This window comes from Oreochromis aureus, linkage group 6 (genome assembly GCF_013358895.1).
Source record: "Oreochromis aureus strain Israel breed Guangdong linkage group 6, ZZ_aureus, whole genome shotgun sequence".
In the NCBI taxonomy this organism is placed as follows: domain Eukaryota; kingdom Metazoa; phylum Chordata; class Actinopteri; order Cichliformes; family Cichlidae; genus Oreochromis; species Oreochromis aureus.
In genome coordinates, this window is record NC_052947.1 from 2,878,792 (window position 1) to 2,900,800 (window position 22,009).

A 22,009-nucleotide genomic window follows, 5' to 3' on the forward strand; every position below is an offset into this window, starting at 1 on the left:
CACAAATCTGCTCTTATATTCTACAATTACTTATTGCTTATTCATCACTGGTATGTTGGAGGCAGATACCATGAATATGAATATGAGTATAATTTATAAAACAAAATGCATTTGAAACAAAATGTCTCTTGCAGCTAACAACTCAGATGAACTAAAATGTCAGCTAATCTTGCATTTAGGTAATTTTGAAACCTACACTCAAGATTATGTTTTTCTACTGCTGCTGTTGTTATGATGATGACCTCTCCAACTGTTCTCATGGCCACATAGTTTCTAACAGAAATCTGAAACCAAATATCAAAACCTGGCTACAGTGTTTATTGCATCCCAGAAAAGGGAAAAGGATACAATAAAATAGAAAAACATATATTATTTGTGACTTTGTAGCTAGGCTATTTTGGAATTGAAGTACAGAGCAGCAGTCTTAAAATCACTAAATATCTAAGAAATGTGTCTGATCAGATACAACATGTATATATACGTAAAAATGTAGTAAAAACTGGGTCTCTAATGATGGCTGGGGAATGCTTTAGGGTAACAAAATCAACAACACAGTGCTATATACAACATTTGAATGTAGTTTTGTGTTCTGGGCTAATTCAGTAACTTCTGATTCAGTAGTTTGTGGCGTTGTTGTTGTTTAAACAAGTTTGATTTTTGTTGCATGAGGTACACCAATAGAACACAACAAAATACCCTGTTAAGAAATGTTATCCCCTATGATATTTGAGGGTTATTAGCAATGTAATGTAGTGACTTCAGCAAGATAAATAGGAGAACCTCAAAAGGTAGTAAATAATGGCCAATTATGCTCATTTAATAATGGCAATTAGAACAAAAATCCTAATTCTAATAAAGGTCTGCTACCTCCTTCAGTTAAAGTATATGGACACATCAATAAGTATTTAAAGAAACAGTGTGGGTTAAACTGATGCTTCTCAGGGGAAATTTTACTCTGTCTTCTTCCAAAGATTTGCACAGTCTGAACTTGAAAAAAGAAATCATCACACTTTAACACATAATGTGTTATACAGTCTCATCATGTGCTTAGCTGTGTTTTCAATGATTCCTTGTAATATTGCTGAGGCATGTCCTCATGGTTTACTAATGTTTTGCACTGTGCTCCTTGTCCATCTGCTAGAGAATTTCATACTGCGTGATCTGCCTCTTCAGGAAATGTTTAAAGAAAACATGATCCAATCTGTACAACTTCCACATTTTTGAAACACTGGCCTGGAGCAGCAGCAAGCAGTACCATTTACTTTGCACCAAATGAAACATTATCATGTTATCAGAGACATCAGCCCCGAACGACTGCTTGCGGCTAGTTGTGTGCATTCTCCATGAGAAACATCATCGTTATCTGTCACAGCTGTCTGTGTCCTGAGTTGGTCAAGTTCAGTTTTGGTCAAGTTACTTGAAAAAAGTAATTAGTTACTAATTACTGATTACTTCTCCAAGAAAGTAATCCCGTAACTTTACTGATTACTTATTTTCAAAAGTAATTAGTTACTTTATTACTTAGTTACTTCTAGATAGTTATTTTAAAAAGCATGATACACAACCTGAATACATAATAAAGCAATAGACCTTTCAGCCTAATTCTTTTTTTTCTGCATAATCCATCATATAAAACTGAATCAAAAATTTGTTTTATTAGTTTTAATCTTTTAATGTTATGCACATTGCATCAAGCAAAAATTAAATTATATGCAACAGCGTTTGACTTGAAGAAATTTATTTAACATTTAAACCTATTTCCTGCATATTCCAGCATATAAAATAAAATAATGTTTTGTGTTTGCACTCTTTCAAATAGATGGAAGTAAAACACAGCAGAAAATAAATAAAATCAAAGATTCAGCAACACTGAGTCCTGTCGCTCTTAAATCTATTGTCACCTGTTTAGCAGGAGTGGGGCAAGTGGAGGTTTGCCCACTGTGGTCATGTCAGTAGGGGGATCTGGGGGTTTCTCTGTGAATGTCACATTCCCATGGCAGCATGCCCAGTGCTTGCTCAGATTTGAAGTTTAATTTTTCACTATAGAAAGACGTTTTCTTCCCGCGCAGTGTACAGCAGACACTAATGCTTTTGTCACTTTTTACGGACTTAAACTTAAGGTAATGTAAGTACGTCTACGCTTTAAACGCTGCATCGTCGTACTCTCTCCCGCACTCTGCACACGTCTGTTACTGCCACGGACGTCCCACGCTCGTACGTCATAGTCGCGAGACACTCTCACAAACAAAGTCACGGTTTAGTAGCGCAGCATGCTTATGGGAAGTAACAGTAATCTTACTTTTTTTTTGCAATAGTAATCCCTTTACTCATTACTTGATAAAAGTAATTGGATTACAGTAACCCGTTACTGCCCACTCTGGTCCTGAGCAGTGATGGGAATAACAGCGTTACAAGTAACAGCGTTACTTTTTTCAGTAACGAGTAATCTAACTAATTACTATTCCTACAACGCCGTTACCGTTACTAACAAGAAAATGCGGTGCAGTCGGGTTACTATTTTCCAACAAACAGACGGCTGAAGCTGTCTTCAGCTTACCGCATCTTTTATCAGTTGCACGGAAGTAGCTGTAAGTAATCTGGGCGCTACAGCTTTAAGCAGCTGAGCGCTCTCCCGCGGACGGCAATCACTTTCTGCCCGACGATCACTTTTTCAACACCTGGAGCTAAGGGGGCAAAACAATCGCGTGAGTGCTGCTGTTTGACTGAGGAAGAATAAAGTAGTCGTGGTAAGCCAATCACATGACCACTTTAAGATGACAAAGCAACAAGGTGATATATACCAGTTTTTAAATTGTGTTGATAGGCCACGTAAACCCAGAGTCATGATAAACAATATATACGCGGCGTTTTTTCCTGAATAGTTTCATCACTGTCTAAGCACAGACCTAGCAAGCTCTGCCTGTGACCAAAAAAAAAAAACCAGCCCGTTTGTGTTGGTGGAAAAATGCACAATGCTGACCAATCAAAAATGATATGGCAACATGACAGTTGGTTGTTTAGGAAGAGGGGGAAGTTTTAGGAGTGACGGCGAGAGAGAGAGAGAGACAGAGAGCAGAAAAAGCGAGAGCGAGTTTTGAGATGTGAGATTTGTGACATTTAGCGTGTTTGGAGTGTGTAGTTAATGTGTTGTCTTGTGTAGTTAGTGTGTAGTGTTGTGGATAGGTTTGTGTTGTGTGTCAGAACAATGAGGCGACTGCTGTCTCCAGGTAGAAAACAGGAGCAGTGATACACCTGCTGCTGTCAGACCTGCAGGTATCAGGCTGTGATGTTCTCCTTTATAGTGGACAGAAATTTTTGGAGTGGCGCAAATAATTTGAATTGAATGCAGAACACCTGATTGTTATGTAAATAGTTTGAAATGGTTATTTAAAAAAGGGCTGCAAATAACTTTGTTTGCAAAACTTGTGCATAGGATTTTAAAATGGACAATTTATATTTGCATTTAAAGTCATGAAATATGATTCAATAAACATGTTTATGGTTGTCACAGTAAAAAATATAACTTTTTCTACTCGGATTTTATGTTTTTTGTCTGATTTTAGATCAATTGTGTTAATACAGTATGTCAAAATGAAAACATAACTGTCAATTCAAACACGTGAGGTTATGCTGAAAACAATCGTACCAAACAAGGCAAAGTAAATCGTTTTTAAAGGTGAAATGTAGAGGAAACATCAAAAGTAGTTAAAAATGGCCAATTATACCCTGGACCCCACAGGGTTAAACATTTTTTTTAAAGTAATCCAATAGTTACTTTTCAAGTAATTAATTACTTTTAGAATCTTGTAACTCAGTTACTAACTCAGTTACTTTTTTGAAGAAGTAACTAGTAACTATAATTAATTACTTTTTCAAAGTAACTTGCCCAACACTGGTCCTGAGTGTCTTTTAGTTTAACAGTGGTACTGAATAATTAAGCAAGTCACTTTGTCAATGTCCCAAAAGGCTGGTTGACATCTTCCAGCTACCAGGAGAATGCATAATCTATTTCTATAATAATCAATAAGAAAAGGTTACTCTGAGAAAATATCTTATGCTGCACCAGCCACTCTGGATGTCATTCTGAGAAGATGGAAGAAATGAGATCCACAGGTTCAGTGCTCTCGATTGGGAAATGCAGAATAGAAAACATTTGTCTGCTATGCACAGCATATGATAGAGAGAGAGATGCAATGGCTGGCTATGGAAACTTGTTTCCTACACCCTCCTGGCATATGAAATGAAAACAGTTCTCCAGTCTTTTTGAGGGACGTTTGGAAGCTCTTCTTTGTATGTTGGCTGACTTTTGGTTTAGATCCCTGTCAGGATGATCCTGTACTGCTTAAATAATGTAAAGGTCCATCAGTATGCTTTTAATGTATTGGCAGTATGTTTGGGATCACTGTCACGTTACAAAAGACCCCAAAAAAAATCACACACTTTCCAGATGGAAGTCGATCCAAATATGACGATACTCAGTTCTGACAACATCCCCAGCACTGCTGACTGAAATGCTGCCCTAAACCACAAATGAGTGGCAGGAATATTTTTCAGTTACTCCATACGACCTGCTGCCACTGATTTTCAGTCCAGTTCTTCTTTGGCATACCTCAGTTTCTTCTCCCTGTTGTTTCCCTGTAAATAGGAGATTCTCGGTTTCAGATTCTCAGATTTCTCAGGTCCTATGTAAGGGTTTTGCTGGATTTTTTCCTTTTTATTAAGACCATGACTTTCAGATACTATTCATTTACTTGAGATATTTTTTTAGGCCTGACACTTTTTCACATTTCCTCACTATTTTTAAATTCACACTTTATAGTCTGCTGACAAGGTTTTGGCTAACAGTGCTTTGAATATGACTATTTTATGCCTATGAAGCTGTGTTATCTTCTGCATTTTTCCTAGTTTCAACTAAAAAAATGGGAACAAATGTGTTTTAGTGAGAGGCCGTTAGTAGCAAATTGGCTACAAATGTTTTTTTGCCAACTTGTCTGACATGTATAGAGACAACACTGGTTTATCCCTTGAATCAGGCCTGAATGATTCATAGATCAGTCTTAAATTGGGTTAGGATGACTGAAAATGGAAAAGCAGCCAATATATATTAAAAAAAAAAAAAAAAAAATTTAAATGTCCAGAAAACCTGGAGAACTACTGCTTAAAAGCAATAGATTACAAAAAAGTTGGGGTGGCTGTAGCTCAGGAAATTATTGGTTCAATCCATGGCTGCTCCTAGTCTGGGTGTGCTCTCTGATACATCCACTGGAGTATGAACATGTGTTAATGTTATAAAGAAAGGACTTACTTAAAAAGAAAAGCGCTATATAAGAATCAGTCTAAATTGATCTGGTCCTTCAGTCTCTGTGCAGGCTTACCTCCTCTTAGAGCACTCTCCTCTCCTCTATGTGTGTGTGTGTATGTGTGCATTTATTGGTTTTTGCGCAAGGGTGGGACTCATGCCAGGTTCTCCCCTTCGATCTACACACACCTTGGAGTGATCACACACCTGTTCCTGATATCCTTATTTGGCTGCCACTACTTAAGTGAGTCTACCATCTTTGCAGAATCATTGGACAACTAACAGTTAGTGAGGCCTCCGTTCTGTCATCTGTGATCACTCTGGTCATCTTTTTCTCTCAAATAAATACCTCTGTCTACCTGTGCACAGATCTGTTCGTGAGAGTGGTGAGTGGATCTGGTTTTGAGAAAGAGATTCTGTGGAGAGACTGGATCCTTGGAGAAACCTGCCCTGTGGACCATCTTTGACATTGTTCTTGTGTTTTGGATTGTGCTTTACCTTCACTTTGTAAATAAACATTCTGCAATTGAGTCCTGCCCACCTAGTGGTTCCTTGATAGAACAAATCAGCCAACAAAACATGCTAACATGCTGAGTCCAGCTAACATGGACTCAGACCGAGTTTGTGGGATCCTCCCAATTCACAAAGCTTAGCTCGGAAAACATGAAAATGCTCTGGAGAGCAGGGCACAATCGTTCAACAGCTTGCCAAATTAAAAGGTATGATGAAACCTGCTCCACACAGCGCCACACAGGTATTTTCCCCTTGACTACTACTGCCTTTGGAGCTTCTGTAGAGGTCCCTTTTTCTGGTGAGCTTGAAAATAGTGGTGGATATCTCACACAGTGTCTTTTAGTATTTTGGGAACACAGTAGAACTTTTTCCTCAGGCTTTGTAAATGGCCTCCATGGTTGAGCTATTGCCTGCAAGTGCTTTGAGAGCTCAGGCAGAGTAGAAAAGCGCTATATAAGAACCAGTTTATTTGCCATTTACAAGCCCTGAGACGGGCTCAAGCTGTCCTCAAGTCTAAGAACTCTTCTTTTGAGCACTTCATCGCAGAGTATAAAATGTTTGATAAGGGACTGAACCCTGATCAACCTCACACATGGTAAGAGGAGTGTGGTAAAAGGCAAAATAGCTGCAAAGGATCTTCCTCACTCACTTGATGCCTTACTTTCTGTGTGAATGTATCAAAATAGATGACCACATATGGGAGCATAGGAAAAGAAAGGGCAACTGAAGGGGTTGCCCTGCAAGAGCTTGGCCATAGAAGAAATGAGTCAGAGGAATGTGACAAGCCGCTCATGCAGCACCCCTGTTTTACCCTCTGTCCGAAAGAAACAGCTGACTGCTGGTGAGTGTTTTTACTATGGAAAGAGTGGACATTTCATCGATGCCTGATCTGTGCCACCAAAAAAGCAGAGCCTGTCAGTAACTGTAGGGATATTGTTGGGTAAAATAAACAAAACTAACTGTCAACTCTCAGACCCATTCACTCGAAGCATTAGTTGACTCAGATGACAAACAGATTTTTATTGATCAAACTCCTGCTAATGATTCAGTCATTCCCCTGATCACACTTGATTACAAATTTCTGCAATAAATGGCACATGGCTCCCACAAATAACCCATAAAACTCAACCTGTCTCCCCCTCTCTCTCTGTCTGGCAATCACCCAACACTGAGGCAGCCAACACTGCCCTGGTTCTCAGACACCCTTGGCTCAGCACGTTCCTTGGGCTTCATTGTTAAAAAATGTCAGTTAAAAGTAGATCCCATGAAGGTGCAAGCAGTGATTGAGTGGCAAGTTCTATCAAACAGGAAATGGCTTGGTTTTGCAAACTTTTAGGGCTGTTTCATTTTTGATTTCAGTAAAGTTATATTACCATTGAGTCAGGTGGGCTCTATGTTTTTTTTACCAGATTCAACCTTATCTTAAATCTACAGACCCAGTTCTAGTCATGTCAAGCCTGAAGTCCTGTCCCGGCAATTCGACACCTCTGACAACTCTTGACAATGTTGCCATCCTTCTGTATCACTGGTTTGTTCACTCGGCAGACTAATCTGAGCTAACACAAATGCAAAATTTACATGTCCGCACCATCTCTTTTCTGCAGCATCTATTCGGAAGCCATTTCTTGCTAAAGATGTCCAAGAATATATTTCAGCCTCTGTGTGTGCAGAAATAAATTCTCCAGCTTTCTTCCTGCTGGGCTGTTAAGACCCTTTCTCGTGCACGATTGCCCGTGGTCATACATTATCCTGGACTTTGTTACCGGCGTGCCTCCATTTTCAACAACCCTAATACTGTTGTACTTACATAACTGATTGCTTTTTGCAGGCTGCTCAATTTATTGCTCTTCCAAATATTCCTTCTACTTTCAAGAGATGCCCACCTGCTCACTGATCATGTGCTCTGGCTATACTACATCCCCTTAGACATAATCTTTGACTGTTGGCCCTGGTTCACCTCGAAGGTATAGAAACAACTCTGTTCACCAATCACAACCAGGTCAGTCTTTCATCCTCAGGGTAAGTGTCAAACTGAGTGAGCAAATCAGGAGCTGGAAGCCACCCTTTGCTTTGTCACGTCTAACCAGTGTATGTAGAGCTCTCAGTAGGATTGGTAAAATATGCTCACAACTCAGTGGCCTTGTCGACTGCTGGACTGTCCCTATTTGAATCATCACTTGGCTATTATTAAATTCCAGTTCTTTGGATGCTTTACGGCCAAAAAAGGACACAGCTCAGAAGTGGTCTTATTACTTTACAAATGATCTTTATTTTTACATATTCCGGAATATGGAAACCTGAACACACGAACACACAAGCTCAGGTCTGAAGCACAAACAGGAAGCCTAGTCATTTATATAGACGTCACCCACACTTTAAGTTTCGATCAAACAGCCTAGTGGGTTTTACTTTCACTTCATTCTAGCTGCAAAAGCATGCTCTGCAAAACCATGCAGTTTCCTCTCAGCACTTTTTAGCACAGAGTGTACTCAGAGTTAGGCCTTTCTTATATAATGCAATATAATCAGCATATAAGCATTTAAGATTATAAATTTAAACCTCAACACTATCAACTACTATTTCACTATTCCCCACTACAAAATGTGAGCTCTCTTTCCCTTCCATGCAGCACCACCTTCACCACAATGTTTCATTGCATACTGAGTCAAAGAAATGATCTCTCAACTTCGTTGGATCTTTTGAAATTAAATCCATGACCAACCCAGTGTCTGCCCACCTGAAATTACTTTGTAACATGAGGATTCATAACTTTTTCCATGTCTCTCAATAAAAACCACTCTGTTATGTCCTTTCTCTGGGCCCCGCCACCAGCCCAAGTCAATGACAGCCAACCAGCCTTCTCTGTAACATGGATGCCAGACACTGTGGGAGAGGCTTCCAATATGTAGTTGACTGGGAAGGTTATAGCCCAAAAAAACACTCCTGGGTGTTGCAGATGGTGAGGGAATTCCACCGCAGGCATCCCGACAAGGTCAGTGTGTCGCCATGAGACCCTGTGGAATCAGGACTTTACTATATTATTATTGTCTTTGAATTATTGGTTTATCTTCACCTTGTAAATAAACTCACTAAACCTTTCAATTGAATCCCTCCTGCCTAGTTGACCCTCAACAATACACAAACATAGAAGCAGGTTAAGATGTACTTGATGTTAACACAGAAATACCACCAAAGAATGAACCAGTTAAAATTGGATTTACCAAGTGTTATTTCTTCAGTATGAAAGCAGGTTAGAAGTATAAAAAGAAACAAACAATGCAGCAACAAACTACAATATGGGATCATCTGTGGTTTATTATAAAATTAGTATAATAAAACTTTAACTTTCAGTTATTTTTGTATCAAAGAAAACTGTCATTATACAAGCAGCTCAAAGGATTTGGGGTTTTGTTTTTTCGGTGTATTTTCCACACTTGTACTTCCATACCTTTTTTGTTTTCCGCAGGCAGAGTCATGGCTGAAGCTGTCATCTCAGCCTGCCCTTGGATGTGACCGCACTGATGACTTTTGCACTTCTGCTGAATCTGCTTATTATTCAGAGTACTTGACTGGGCAGATGGCAGAATTCCATCAGATCATTTAACCTCCTTCGGCACAATGTGGATCCCGATTAAGTTACCACTTCACAGCTTTCCTTAACTCCTTGGTTCAGTTTGTTCCACAGTTCCTCATTCCCTGAAATCAAGCTCATCTGCTGTTCTGACTTACCTGTTTGTCCAAAGCTCAGTAGCCGTCATCAACCTCCCTTGCCTGCCTGCCCGCTCTCTGGCACCAAATACATTACCATTCTTCCATTCTCTTCCGCTTCTCCTTGTCAGGGTCGCAGGGAGGCTCTAGTCTATCCCAGCTACCACAGGGTGAGAGGCAGAGTAATCCACCAGTCAACCAGACTCTCCCGTTGACTCAAACCTCAACCTTCCCGAGGATAACTCCATTCCTTTATCCTCTGACAACACTTTCATTCCAACATTGACCTGGAGTAATCTTGCCTCTTTTCTCTCACAGATAGCACTCCCATACTGCCCACCAGTTCCCCAAGGCCATTAACTTAGTATTCAATAAAGCTTTCAAACCGCTGTCAGTGTCCTGAATCTGTCTGTGTCCAATCTCTGATTAAAGATGGCAGACAGTGTTGTTGACTGGGGACTACTAATGCTTATCAATAATAGCAGAAGGAAACATTTTAAAAGATATAAAACAATGTGCTTACATTTTTGCTGAGGTAACCAGTGGAGATATTCCTGCATTGTTTGTCCTCAGAGTGGCAGCATCCTCCACATCTGTAGACGGACACACATGGTGGCTTATAGAAGACGTTAGTAGGAGCACCAAACTCTCTCCCCACATCAATACACACTTCTCTGGGAGCACACTGAGTCTTCCTCCATTCTGACTCTATACCTGCACACAGAGAGACAGTCAGATCACTGCTACCGTGACTTGTTGTTCTTCCTAATGTAGTATTTATCATGTACATTGTGGAGAGAAAAGCAGATCTAATAACAATAAATTCCATAGTTAATTTTTAGTTTTATTACAGTGGCTATGATCTCTATGCAAGATGTCAAATCCTAGTTACTAATAGACAAAATGAGCACAGGCCTTGGATTTGATTTCGAATTCACTAAAGCTTAACTATAGTAATTCTAGATGATCCAAAGTCAAAGAAGACTCACTCTCCTCTTTATGAAACTGAAAGAATTAAGAAGTAGAATTTGAAGGAAGAACAAAAGAAACAAAACATAAACATACTTTTCAGGATATCCAAGTTGAGGTAGGCAGCAGCAAATGTTGGCTCTTCTGTATCACCCAGCGGCCTGAGCTGGCGGACCTGTGACTGCTGGGAGAGTTTGGAGGATGAAGATGCAGCAGCAGAAAGTTTGGATCTGCACTTCACAGCAGCCCAGTATGAAGGATAAATGAGATTCATCAGTTCATCTACACTGGAGGCTGAACGCAAACTCTGTTCCAAGTTTGGTGTTGGTGAAGTGTCCTGAAAGGGAAAACAGACACCTTTACTCAGAACACTGCTTTCACTGAGAATTATTACATATTTTATAAAAGTCAAATGAAGAGGGCTAGAAACACTTTTCTACCTAAACGACTGATCATAAAATTGTACGTTTGCAAGCTAGAAATTTCAATGAGGTAACAGTCAAGACCAAAGTCTGGTTTCAAGTTTGGATCAACAAACTTCAAATCAATATTGGAGTTAAGGCAAACGTCCCAAACAAATTCATATCAAGTTCTGCACAAAGTGCATTTCAAGTCCAAAGCATGCCCTAAAACTTAAAGGTTATTTTCTTAAACACAAATAAAACATTCCTACTTCTTAATGTCAATGCTAAATATCCCTAAATTCTTCACAATAAAATCTTTGATCAGAGTATCATAAATATGACTCTGACAAGACTATCAGCCTAATAACTCAAAGCCTTTTCCTATGTAACCTATGTATACTGGGGACCTTGTGTTTTATTCATTTTGTATATCTCCTGTTTTAGTGGGAGCACTTTAAATGGCTTTGACTTTATGACTTCTATGATTTTAAAATGTAAGAAATGTTTGCAGAAAATGATTCTTTATCACTACAGCTTTCTTATTGCTGCCAGTTGGAAGACTCGAGGGTGAAACCACAGGAACACTGGGGGAAAAAACCATTTTCTTTTCTACTAGAAACTTATCTGAAGTAAGAAGACATTTTTCTCACATCAACAACAAATAAACTTTGAGCAAGATCAGTGAGGCACTTCATCTTATTGGTTTACCATGAGCAAACATTTGCTTTGGGTATCACTAATTAAGAACACGTGTAAGTCGTTACTCACTGCCAAATGTCTGTCAGTATAACGAGGATCTTAACCAAAGGGGAAGAGGGTGGGAAGAATTACAATATGCATCACTTATAAGCAGTGTTGGGACTAACGCGTTATTAAGTAACGCGTTATTAAGTAACGCGTTACAGTAACTACGTTATTATTGTGGTAACGAGCACGGGAACTAGTTATTATGCCAAAACCAGGAACGCGTTACTCGTTACTGGGATTTAGATAGGCTCGTTACTCGTTACTTCGTGTGGTGGCTATCGTGGAGCTTCCACAGATTCAATAACATTAGCAAGTGGTGGAGGCCAGCAGGTGGATGAAGGAAAAGGAGGCAAGAGGAGAGACCCAAGCGGCCGCCCGGTCCGCGTGTCAGGTGAACTGAACTTCAGGTAAGAAGTTATGACCTGCAGTCTATCTGGGTCAGATATAAACCAAGTTTAGGTGGAGTTTATTTTCGGTATGCTGACATTTTCGTACTGCGTACTAGCTAGCATGACAGAGTTTCTATACAGCTGTGTGGGTGCTATGTTACTGATGTTGAACTTTATTTTGTTCATACGGTTAATTATCAGAGTTGCCAACCGTCCAGTAAAAAACAGAATCGTCTCGTATTCAGAGAAAATATGACGCGTTTCGTACTGAGGTGAAAAGGAACACAGTTTGTCCCGGACTTCAGCTACAATGAAAAAGACACAAAGCTGAAGCTGCACAGCTGCCTCTTCTTCTCTCATTCTCTCCCGTTTCTACTTCAATCACGAAACTGATCAATGATCAGCTGATCGGCTTTTCTCTCTTGTTTGTTTATCGCCCACTTTGCGCCAGAAAGAGGAAACCAGCGGATGTCGCGCTAAACAGCAGCAGCACGTTTAAGCTTGATCAGCTGTTGTTAGAATTTATTTAATATTAATTTCTAGTATCAGCTGATGTTTGCTGGAGCCACAGCTGTAAAGCTGCTGGTCATGATATCGGTTTGGTTATCTGGTGAGAGGGAAACATGCAGATGAAACCAGGAGATGTCCTTACTGAATCATCAGAGCTGAACAGGTGATGGAGAAACAGGTTTACCTTTTAGGTGACATGAATGAGTTGAAGGAAGTTATGAACTGTTTCTGAGAGACAAATAACACCAGGATCCTTTTCACGTAGCTGACAGCTGGTAACTGTGCAGGGGCGGGTCTAGCAAAGTGTTGCCAGGGGCCAGGTAGGGCATTAACAGGAAAGGGGTGACAAGGAAATACTTTTCTTTATTATTCTCATATAAAATGTCTCGCTTTTAAAAAAATAATTATCTGAGTCTTACAACAAACAATTGATAGATTGATACATATATACCATCAGAACAGTGTACATCACTGTCACAACAGTGTTTATTTTCATTCAAAGGCTTTATGGTTTTTCCTATAATGGTGGGCCGGTCTCTAGTCAAAATGCCCGGGACGATTGTTTTGTCCCAGTCCAGCCCTGTATGCAGCTCATCTGCAGTCTGGTGTTACCTACATCTTCCTATTCAGAAGGCAGAATTTCCAAGTTCTGAGTACAATCGAAAGCACCACGACTGCAGTTTTTGTGTTGGATGTAAAAAGCAGGCTAGAATCATGGCGGCGGTCGACGACGGTCCAGGCGTGGGATTTCTCTCGTGGAAATGTGCACATTATTTTTTCCTTTCTATTGGTAGGTGGCACAGTGCACTTGTGGCAAGTAAGCAAGCTAGAAGACTGGCAATCTGGCTGGGTATCCAGTTACAGAAGCAACACATTAACAAGAGAATTCTGAGTAAAACCAAAGTTACTTTCCCTAGTAACTAGTTACTCTGAAAGTAACGAGTAACTTGAAGTAACTGAGTTACTTTTTTAGAGAAGTAACTAGTAATGTAACTAAGTTACTAATTTAAAGTAACTTACCCAACACTGCTTATAAGGTTTCCAGTCTAATGGACTTGTTGAATACATAAAGCTATTTACTGCTGTGAACGTAAGCAGCAAAAAACATATTTAAAACACCTTTTTTAAAAAGCCCACTGAAAAAAGAAACAATACAAAACAAAATGCAAAAAAAGAAAAAACTGAGAACTGAAACATCAATTCTACTTCAAATAACACTGAAGCTGCTAGCCCACTACTCCGTCAGTCAGTTTGTGTGTTTTGGGTGACTTTGACATATCAATGCATTAGTCCACAGGTAAGCCTGTGATATAAATATAAGGTATATATATATAAGGTACAGATCATACAATCACAGTACATATGTACTGCATATATATGCATGCAGACAAACTGTTTGTCTTCTAGTTAGTAGGGTTTTCAAAAAGAAAATGACACTCAGGTATCAATCAATACTAAAAATAACTATGAAATAACTTATGTGTAACCCCATCAATACCAACAGTGCTGTCCTTTCCTCCTCCAGCTGACAGCACTGTTGCAGACAGAGACAAAGCCCTTATAGCTACATTAGCTGTCCAACACGTTCTCACTCTCAAAGTGTAACGTTTTCCGCTAGGTGACAAATCGTCAGTATCTTACGCTTTCAGCCACCCAACAGTACACATCCCTATATTACGAGTTCAGAAAAATGAGGATACATTAAAACCATTTGAAATGAATCTACACATGTACATTTTTTTTACTTAAATTGCTTTGGAAAACACTAACACGATTAAGGTGGTGGTTATGTTAGAGACAAGGTTGTGGTTAGGGCTGGAATACATGGCTGGAACCTGTGTTACTGCAGGAGCGTCATTCTATTCGATTTCTTGCACAATCTGACGTGTAGCATAGGAACGCGGACGGACACCTTTCGCGTCCCCATGGAACACCTCAGGACGTGACAAATTGTCGGTATATTACGTGTTGGGAGTGAGAATGGGCTGAGCTGTCTGTTAAGCTATTAGGTTCCTGCCTTGCAGCTAATGGCTAATAATAAAAAAAAATAAGTTTAATATGGGAGCTAAGCAGCAAGCATCATCAGTCCTTCTCGGTTGTAAAATTAATAGACCAATTTAAATGAACAAGTTAATTACACTACTGGTGTCTAAAAAGTGTTACTTTTCTACAATGAAGCTGAGAAATGTCAGTAATTAGACAGAAATGGTGGCTGTTTACCTTATAAACTATATTTGATCAGCAACAAAAATATGGAGCCAACTATGGGGTCTTAATGACCTTGTAGTACCATATCACCCTATTAGAGCACTTCGCTCTCACACTGCAGGCCTACTTGTTGTTCCTAGAGTATTTAAAAGTAGAATGGGAGGCAGAGCCTTCAGTTTTCAGGCCCCTCTTCTGTGGAACCAGCTTCCAGTTTGGATTCAGGAGACAGACACTATCTCTACTTTCAAGATTAGGCTTCAAACTTTCCTTTTTGCTAAAGCATATAGTTAGGGCTGGGCCAGGTGACCCTGAATCCTCCCTTAGTTATGCTATAATACAGGGAGTGCAGAATTATTACGCAAGTTGTATTTTTGAGGAATAATTTTATTATTGAACAACAACCATGTTCTCAATGAACCCAAAAAACTCATTAATATCAAAGCTGAATGTTTTTGGAAGTAGTTTTTAGTTTGTTTTAGTTTTAGCTATTTTAGGGGATATCTGTGTGTGCAGGTGACTATTACTGTGCATAATTATTAGGCAACTTAACAAAAAACAAATATATACCCATTTCAATTATTTATTTTACCAGTGAAACCAATATAACATCTCCACATTCACAAATATACATTTCTGACATTCAAAAACAAAACAAAAACAAATCAGCGACCAATATAGCCACCTTTCTTTGCAAGGACACTCAAAAGCCTGCCATCCATGGATTCTGTCAGTGTTTTGATCTGTTCACCATCAACATTGCGTGCAGCAGCAACCACAGCCTCCCAGACACTGTTCAGAGAGGTGTACTGTTTTCCCTCCTTGTAAATCTCACATTTGATGATGGACCACAGGTTCTCAATGGGGTTCAGATCAGGTGAACAAGGAGGCCATGTCATTAGTTTTTTTCTTCTTTTATACCCTTTCTTGCCAGCCACGCTGTGGAGTACTTGGACGCGTGTGATGGAGCATTGTCCTGCATGAAAATCATGTTTTTCTTGAAGGATGCAGACTTCTTCCTGTACCACTGCTTGAAGAAGGTGTCTTCCAGAAACTGGCAGTAGGACTGGGAGTTGAGCTTGACTCCATCCTCAACCCGAAAAGGCCCCACAAGCTCATCTTTGATGATACCAGCCCAAACCAGTACTCCACCTCCACCTTGCTGGTGTCTGAGTTGGACTGGAGCTCTCTGCCCTTTACCAATCCAGCCACGGGCCCATCCATCTGGCCCATCAAGACTCACTCTCATTTCATCAGTCCATAAAACCTTAGAAAAATCAGTCTTGAGATATTTCTTGGCCCAGTCTTGACGTTTCAGCTTGTGTGTCTTGTTCAGTGGTGGTCGCGTCTTTCAGCCTTTCTTACCTTGGCCATGTCTCTGAGTATTGCACACCTTGTGCTTTTGGGCACTCCAGTGATGTTGCAGCTCTGAAATATGGCCAAACTGGTGGCAAGTGGCATCTTGGCAGCTGCACGCTTGACTTTTCTCAGTTCATGGGCAGTTATTTTGCGCCTTGGTTTTTCCACACGCTTCTTGCGACCCTGTTGACTATTTTGAATGAAACGCTTGATTGTTCGATGATCACGCTTCAGAAGCTTTGCAATTTTAAGACTGCTGCATCCCTCTGCAAGATATCTCACTATTTTTGACTTTTCTGAGCCTGTCAAGTCCTTCTTTTGACCCATTTTGCCAAAGGAAAGGAAGTTGCCTAATAATTATGCACACCTGATATAGGGTGTTGATGTCATTAGACCACACCCCTTCTCATTACAGAGATGCACATCACCTAATATGCTTAATTGGTAGTAGGCTTTCGAGCCTATACAGCTTGGAGTAAGACAACATGCATGAAGAGGATGATGTGGACAAAATACTCATTTGCCTAATAATTCTGCACTCCCTGTAGGTGTAGGCTGCTGGGGGATTCCCATGATGCACTGGGTGTTTCTTCTTCAGTCCATTTTTCACTCACTATGTGTTCATACACCACTCTACATTTAATTATTAATTATTATGCATCTAAGGCTCTCTTCCACAACATGTCGCTCCCCTGGTGCTCCAGGTGGGACATGGTAGGTGTCTGGTGATTCCCACCTATAATATACAAATATAATAGATTCTCTGGTAGAGGACCTGAGCTTGAAGGATAGACCGCCCACAGGGGCAAGAGGGGTATTTTTTTAATATATGTGTGTGTGTGCGTGTGTGTGTGTGTGTGTGTGTGTGTGTGTGTGTGTGTGGTGTGTAGCTGTAACTTAAACAAATGTTAAGGTTTTGATACACAACACAACCAATAATCCAAAGCCACATTAATAACCTGCCCCGTGCATTCACACATGTTGTCATTTAATAATTAGAAGGAACACACAGCAGAAAGTGGAGCACACACTTTCCTACTAGAAAAATGTTTTAATGTTATCTTACATGTCTCTATATACTTACTGGAGTTTTTCCGTACAGATTTTTTTTCCTTTTTCCTAATGTTTATGTCTCCATATGTCTGACTTTTGTTTTGTTTTTGTCTAAACCCCCACACTGCCCACCCTCTGCACACACACACACACACACACACACACACACACACACACACACACACACACACACACACACACTCTGACCCTTTACGTGGGAAAAAATTTTCCCAGCTGTCACATGAATTCCATCCATCCATCTATTTTCCTACTTTTATCCAGTTCAGGGTTGCAGGGGACTGGAGGCCAAAACAATTGAGAACAAAATACTTCTAAACAAGACTTGTTTGTCACCTGATAAAGGGCACAGTTTCCTGCTCTGACTTCAGAGCAGGAATCACAAAGCTGACTGGGAACTCAATAGAACTGACATCAGATCAGCCACCATTTTGGCCCTTCCTGCTATTTACTTTTTCTTGAAGATTTAAATATTTGATGGTTAGAAACTACTTTGGAATATCAACACTGAGACTGCCATACTCAGCCAAACACTTTAATATGGTTGGCATTATATTAAAGCACCCTATTGATCATTTTACTTGTGTTAGCCTATTAACTTCTAAATATGCATGTAGTAAATTGCTGTAATTTTCCAAAGTGTGGAATACATTCTTAGACGGATATCTAAATACAACCATTCATATCTGACTGGATCCTTGAGGTCAATTATCCAACAAAGTGAACAGTTCACAGTGTGGATTTTTGTTACAGATATGGGCTCTTTAGCTTTTACCAGCGAGCTTTTAAAAATTTTCTAAAAGTTCCAAATTTCTGTTACACCAGATGTCCTTCAGGTATCACACTCCACCTTGTTGACCTAAAGCTGAACCAAGAGTTCACTGCAGATTCCAAGATTTTAAGCAAACCAATTACCCAGGGAAAAATAAGTAAAAGAACTTGTGTGCTTGACTCGGTTTAGTACGCACATGGGTCTTATGAATAAGATGTAGTTTTTCAAAGTAATGAACTCTAAATGCATTTCAGTGTAGTTCATTCACAAGATCCAATTTACGACAAGAGTCATCCCAAGGCAGAACAAGGAGACAATGTAGAAGAGAGCCAAAGACTAATAATAACTAATTATAGTAACTGATAATAACTAGTAGAGAGCGTCTCTGTCTTCTGAATCCAAACTATTCAAGACTTGTTTGTGATGAGAAGGATTTTAAATTCAATTCTGGACAAACAAGGAGCCAAAAATAAAACATAGGTACCATACAAAAACTGTACAACTAGAAATCCCAAATGAAATAACAGGAAATGTCTTTTTGTAAATGCATTTAGTTGTGTCAAATATTCAGACTCAACAATCCCAAATAGACTTGAGTACATGTGCATGTAGTAAAACAAAGGACAGCAAGCTCTGGAAACTAATTGATGATTTACTTAAACAAAAAAGTGCGAAGTTCATTTAAAATAAAGAAAGTCAGTTTATGATGATGACGTTTTATAGCCTTTTTTGGCCTCCAGTAACACTGTGAGGAGTCACAACACGTCCAACAATGTGATTATTTAACAAATATGTAGGACTGCCTTCCTTCTTTCACACGGTGATTTCATTTACAGATTCTTTTATTATTATTATTGTAATGTTTCATTAAATAAAATAATTATATAATGTAATAATTCATTTAAAATAAAATACTATGTATAAATCAATATTTCTAAATGAAATATTAATCTGTTAATAAATACACCAAATCGTAAATGGATTTCACAAAAAAAGGATTTGCTATTATATTAGCAAATGGATTAGTTTCCAGATTAACTACAGGATTAGGGATGTGCAGTAAGGAAATGGATATGAAAATGGGTGGAGTGGCCATTTAAATGTCAGAAATCTTTGAATTTTGAATCAATTTACTTATTTTTAAGGTTTTTTGTTTGTTTGTTTTTAAAAAACATTAAAAAAAGATTTTTTCAAAGTTAGGAGTTTGAAAATGTTTTTGTTATGAGGTTTTTATTGAGAATTTTGTTCTTTATTTGAGTTCTCACTCTCACCGGGATGGTACTGGTGGCATTGTTAGAATTATGTTCTTTTATTTTTCCAGTGCCTTTAATCCCATTACACCACTTCTGCTGAGTGAGAAGCTGAATGAATGGGAATGAGTGTCACCACTTCTAGTTTCTCCTGGATTGCTGACAGAGAGGTATCAGTTTGTAGGGCTAGGGATGCCCTGTCTGATGTGGTGGTTGGTAATACTGGGGCCCCACAGGGCACGGTCCTTTCCCCATTCTTGTACATATCAAAGTTCAAGTGCAACAGTAAAACATGACAGCTGCAGGAGTTCTCTGGTGACACTGCAGTGTTGTGGTGTATTAAGGGTGGGCAGGAGTACAGGACTTCCAGAGTGAAAAAAAAAATTACAACTGGGCGCATCAACATCATGAGTGAAGAGGTGGAAACACCCAGCTACTGGTACGTGGGTGTTCACCTGAATGACAGACTGGACTGGAGGACCAAAAGTGATGCTGTGTACAAGAAGGTGATGAGCACACTGTATTTTCTAAGGAAGCTCAGATCCTTTAATGTGTGCAGCAAGATGTTGGAGATCTACCAGTCTGTGGCAGTGAGTACCATCACGAGTAAAGTATTACTTCTAAGCTGAAAAACATGTGAGAGCATATCAGTACTGGTGACATTTATATAAAAAAACACTTTAGATATTATAAAAATGGATTTTGCCAGAGAATTGACAGCTGACAGTAAATTAGCTAGATTTTCCACAGAGAAGGCCAGTGAAACACTGTTGTTCATTTGAGTGTTTTACCATGTGCTGCTCAGGCTGCAGTTCTACAGCAGACATGAAAAAGGCCTGTCATATACACACAGCAATCAAAGAAAGGAAATCCACTGAGCTTTTTTGGATATTATATATAAATAATACATAAAGACCTAGCACACTGCCTCACGTGCTGCTCACAGCTGCATTGCCAATCATATACATGCTGTTGAGAGCTGACTCACTCCCATCTCGGTAGCAGCGGCTGCATGGTGAGGAGAACCTTTTTTGAAGTGCATTTAACACAATCCAGTCGCTACTACTGGAGACAAGATAAAACATGTCTCTTGTCAGAGTGGGGTGAGTTGTGCCAGTTTTTACTTAAAGGGACTTTAAAGCGAGGCCATGACAGCAATGCTTCCAACTAAAATCTGTACATGTCACTCAGTGGAAATTTGTATTTGTTTTATAGTTCGTTTTATTCTGATTTCAGTGTTTATTTGTATGTGTAGTTTTGATTTTATTTGCATGATTTATGTTTTTAGTGGGGGGTTTTTTATAGGACATTGTTTAAAACCCACTGTGGACTGGCTGGACATAGGACAAATTAGTTAATAGCAGGCACCTGTTAAGGCATGGTGGCCTATCAGCTGTGGGAAAGACCTGTTTTAAAAAAGGCTGACTGAGCACCAAAGGAGGAGAGGAGGTCCAGATATGAAGAGAAGGAGCAGGCAGAAACCAGGCGTGGGAGAGAAGGACATGCTGCCTGATGGCCAGGTGAGACGGCTTGTGTAAGGACGGGCAGGTCGGTCCCATTTTCCAGCAACAGAGATGGCGTGTTCAGAACAAAATTAAATTCAAATGAACACAAAATTAACTGCAATTCTCTTCACAGATCTGGCTCCATAACATTCGACTTGTTGATGCTATCCACTGCTCCCTTCTGGCTCTACCGCCAAGTTTTTGTGGTGTTTTTTTTTGTTTGTTTGTTTTGTTTTTTTAAATGCACATCTTCTCTAAGGATGATTTTGTCATCATTTTCTTTGAAAGTGAAGATGGGCTTTCCATTCACAGACCTCTCACTGCATTGCCAGTGCAAAGTGCCAAAACTTTGCACCAGTGTCAGCACCATCAACCTTCTCAACTAATCCGATGGATTGTAGGATTTGGTTTTGTCTGCAAACTTCACAATGACAATCACAATTACTATCAGATTTACATAAATTGAAGCTCTACCCTCTAAGTACCCAATTTTGTTTCTCTGTGAACTATCTGCATTTTGATAACTGATAATAAACATTTCCTGGGGAAATAATTATTAATGTTCACTATTACTTTTTCTTAAATGCACACTTAACCCAACCCAACCCAACCATGCCCCCTGGCATTAATCACCCCAACCCCACCATTTTGGGAAAAAATGCATCATCCAGCAGTTTTGAACTAACATCATGCTAAGCATATAAACTCATAGTGTAGCTTACCAAAGCAACTGAAACATCTGTGAAATGTTTTCAAACTTGTCTGTAACTGTTCAGACAAAACAATCAGAAAAACATTGGTCATAGAAATTTTACTCTGAAAGGCAAAAATCATTTTTTGAACTTAAATGTGCTTAATTCTCATTCAAAGAGGCACTCTTCTTTGCAGCATGAGTAAAATGGCTGACTCTTCAAAAATGTGCAGTCACATGACCAATTTCTTCATTGGCTCCCTAGTAGTGGGTGGCACCCCACTTTCCCCTACCGTCTTATGGATTACTGATTATGTAAGTCAGGTAGTATGTGAGACTTGGCAGTGCTCTGATTTGCTCTTGTGCAGTGTGTGGACTGTGCTGCCTCCATTCCTGTTCAACTTGTAAGCCACAGACTTTTAGTATCACTCTGGGTCATGCCACTTACAAAAATACTCTGATTCTGTAGCACTTGGATGCATCAGTCATGCATAGGAGGAAGGGTATAGAGCACTAGTATATGATTATTGTTGAGTGGATTGGGAAGGAAAAAGAATTTGCTTCTCAATATAAATAAGACCAGAGAGATGGACTTCAGATGGAAGAGACCAGCTACA

At 39.5% G+C, this 22,009-nt stretch overlaps 1 protein-coding gene across 2 annotated transcripts in view; it reads right to left on the reverse strand.

Moving 5' to 3' along the window:
* The window catches only part of vegfc (vascular endothelial growth factor c), an 80,541-nt gene that overhangs the window by 46,965 nt on the left and 11,567 nt on the right, over positions 1–22,009 (reverse strand). For both annotated transcript variants that reach the window (XM_039613819.1, XM_039613820.1), the window contains exons 2-3: positions 10,586–10,826; positions 10,044–10,234 (exon numbers count right to left, since the gene is read on the reverse strand). In XM_039613819.1, coding sequence (XP_039469753.1) covers positions 10,044–10,234; positions 10,586–10,826 — 432 coding nt within the window. The remainder of the gene's footprint in view (positions 1–10,043; positions 10,235–10,585; positions 10,827–22,009) is intronic.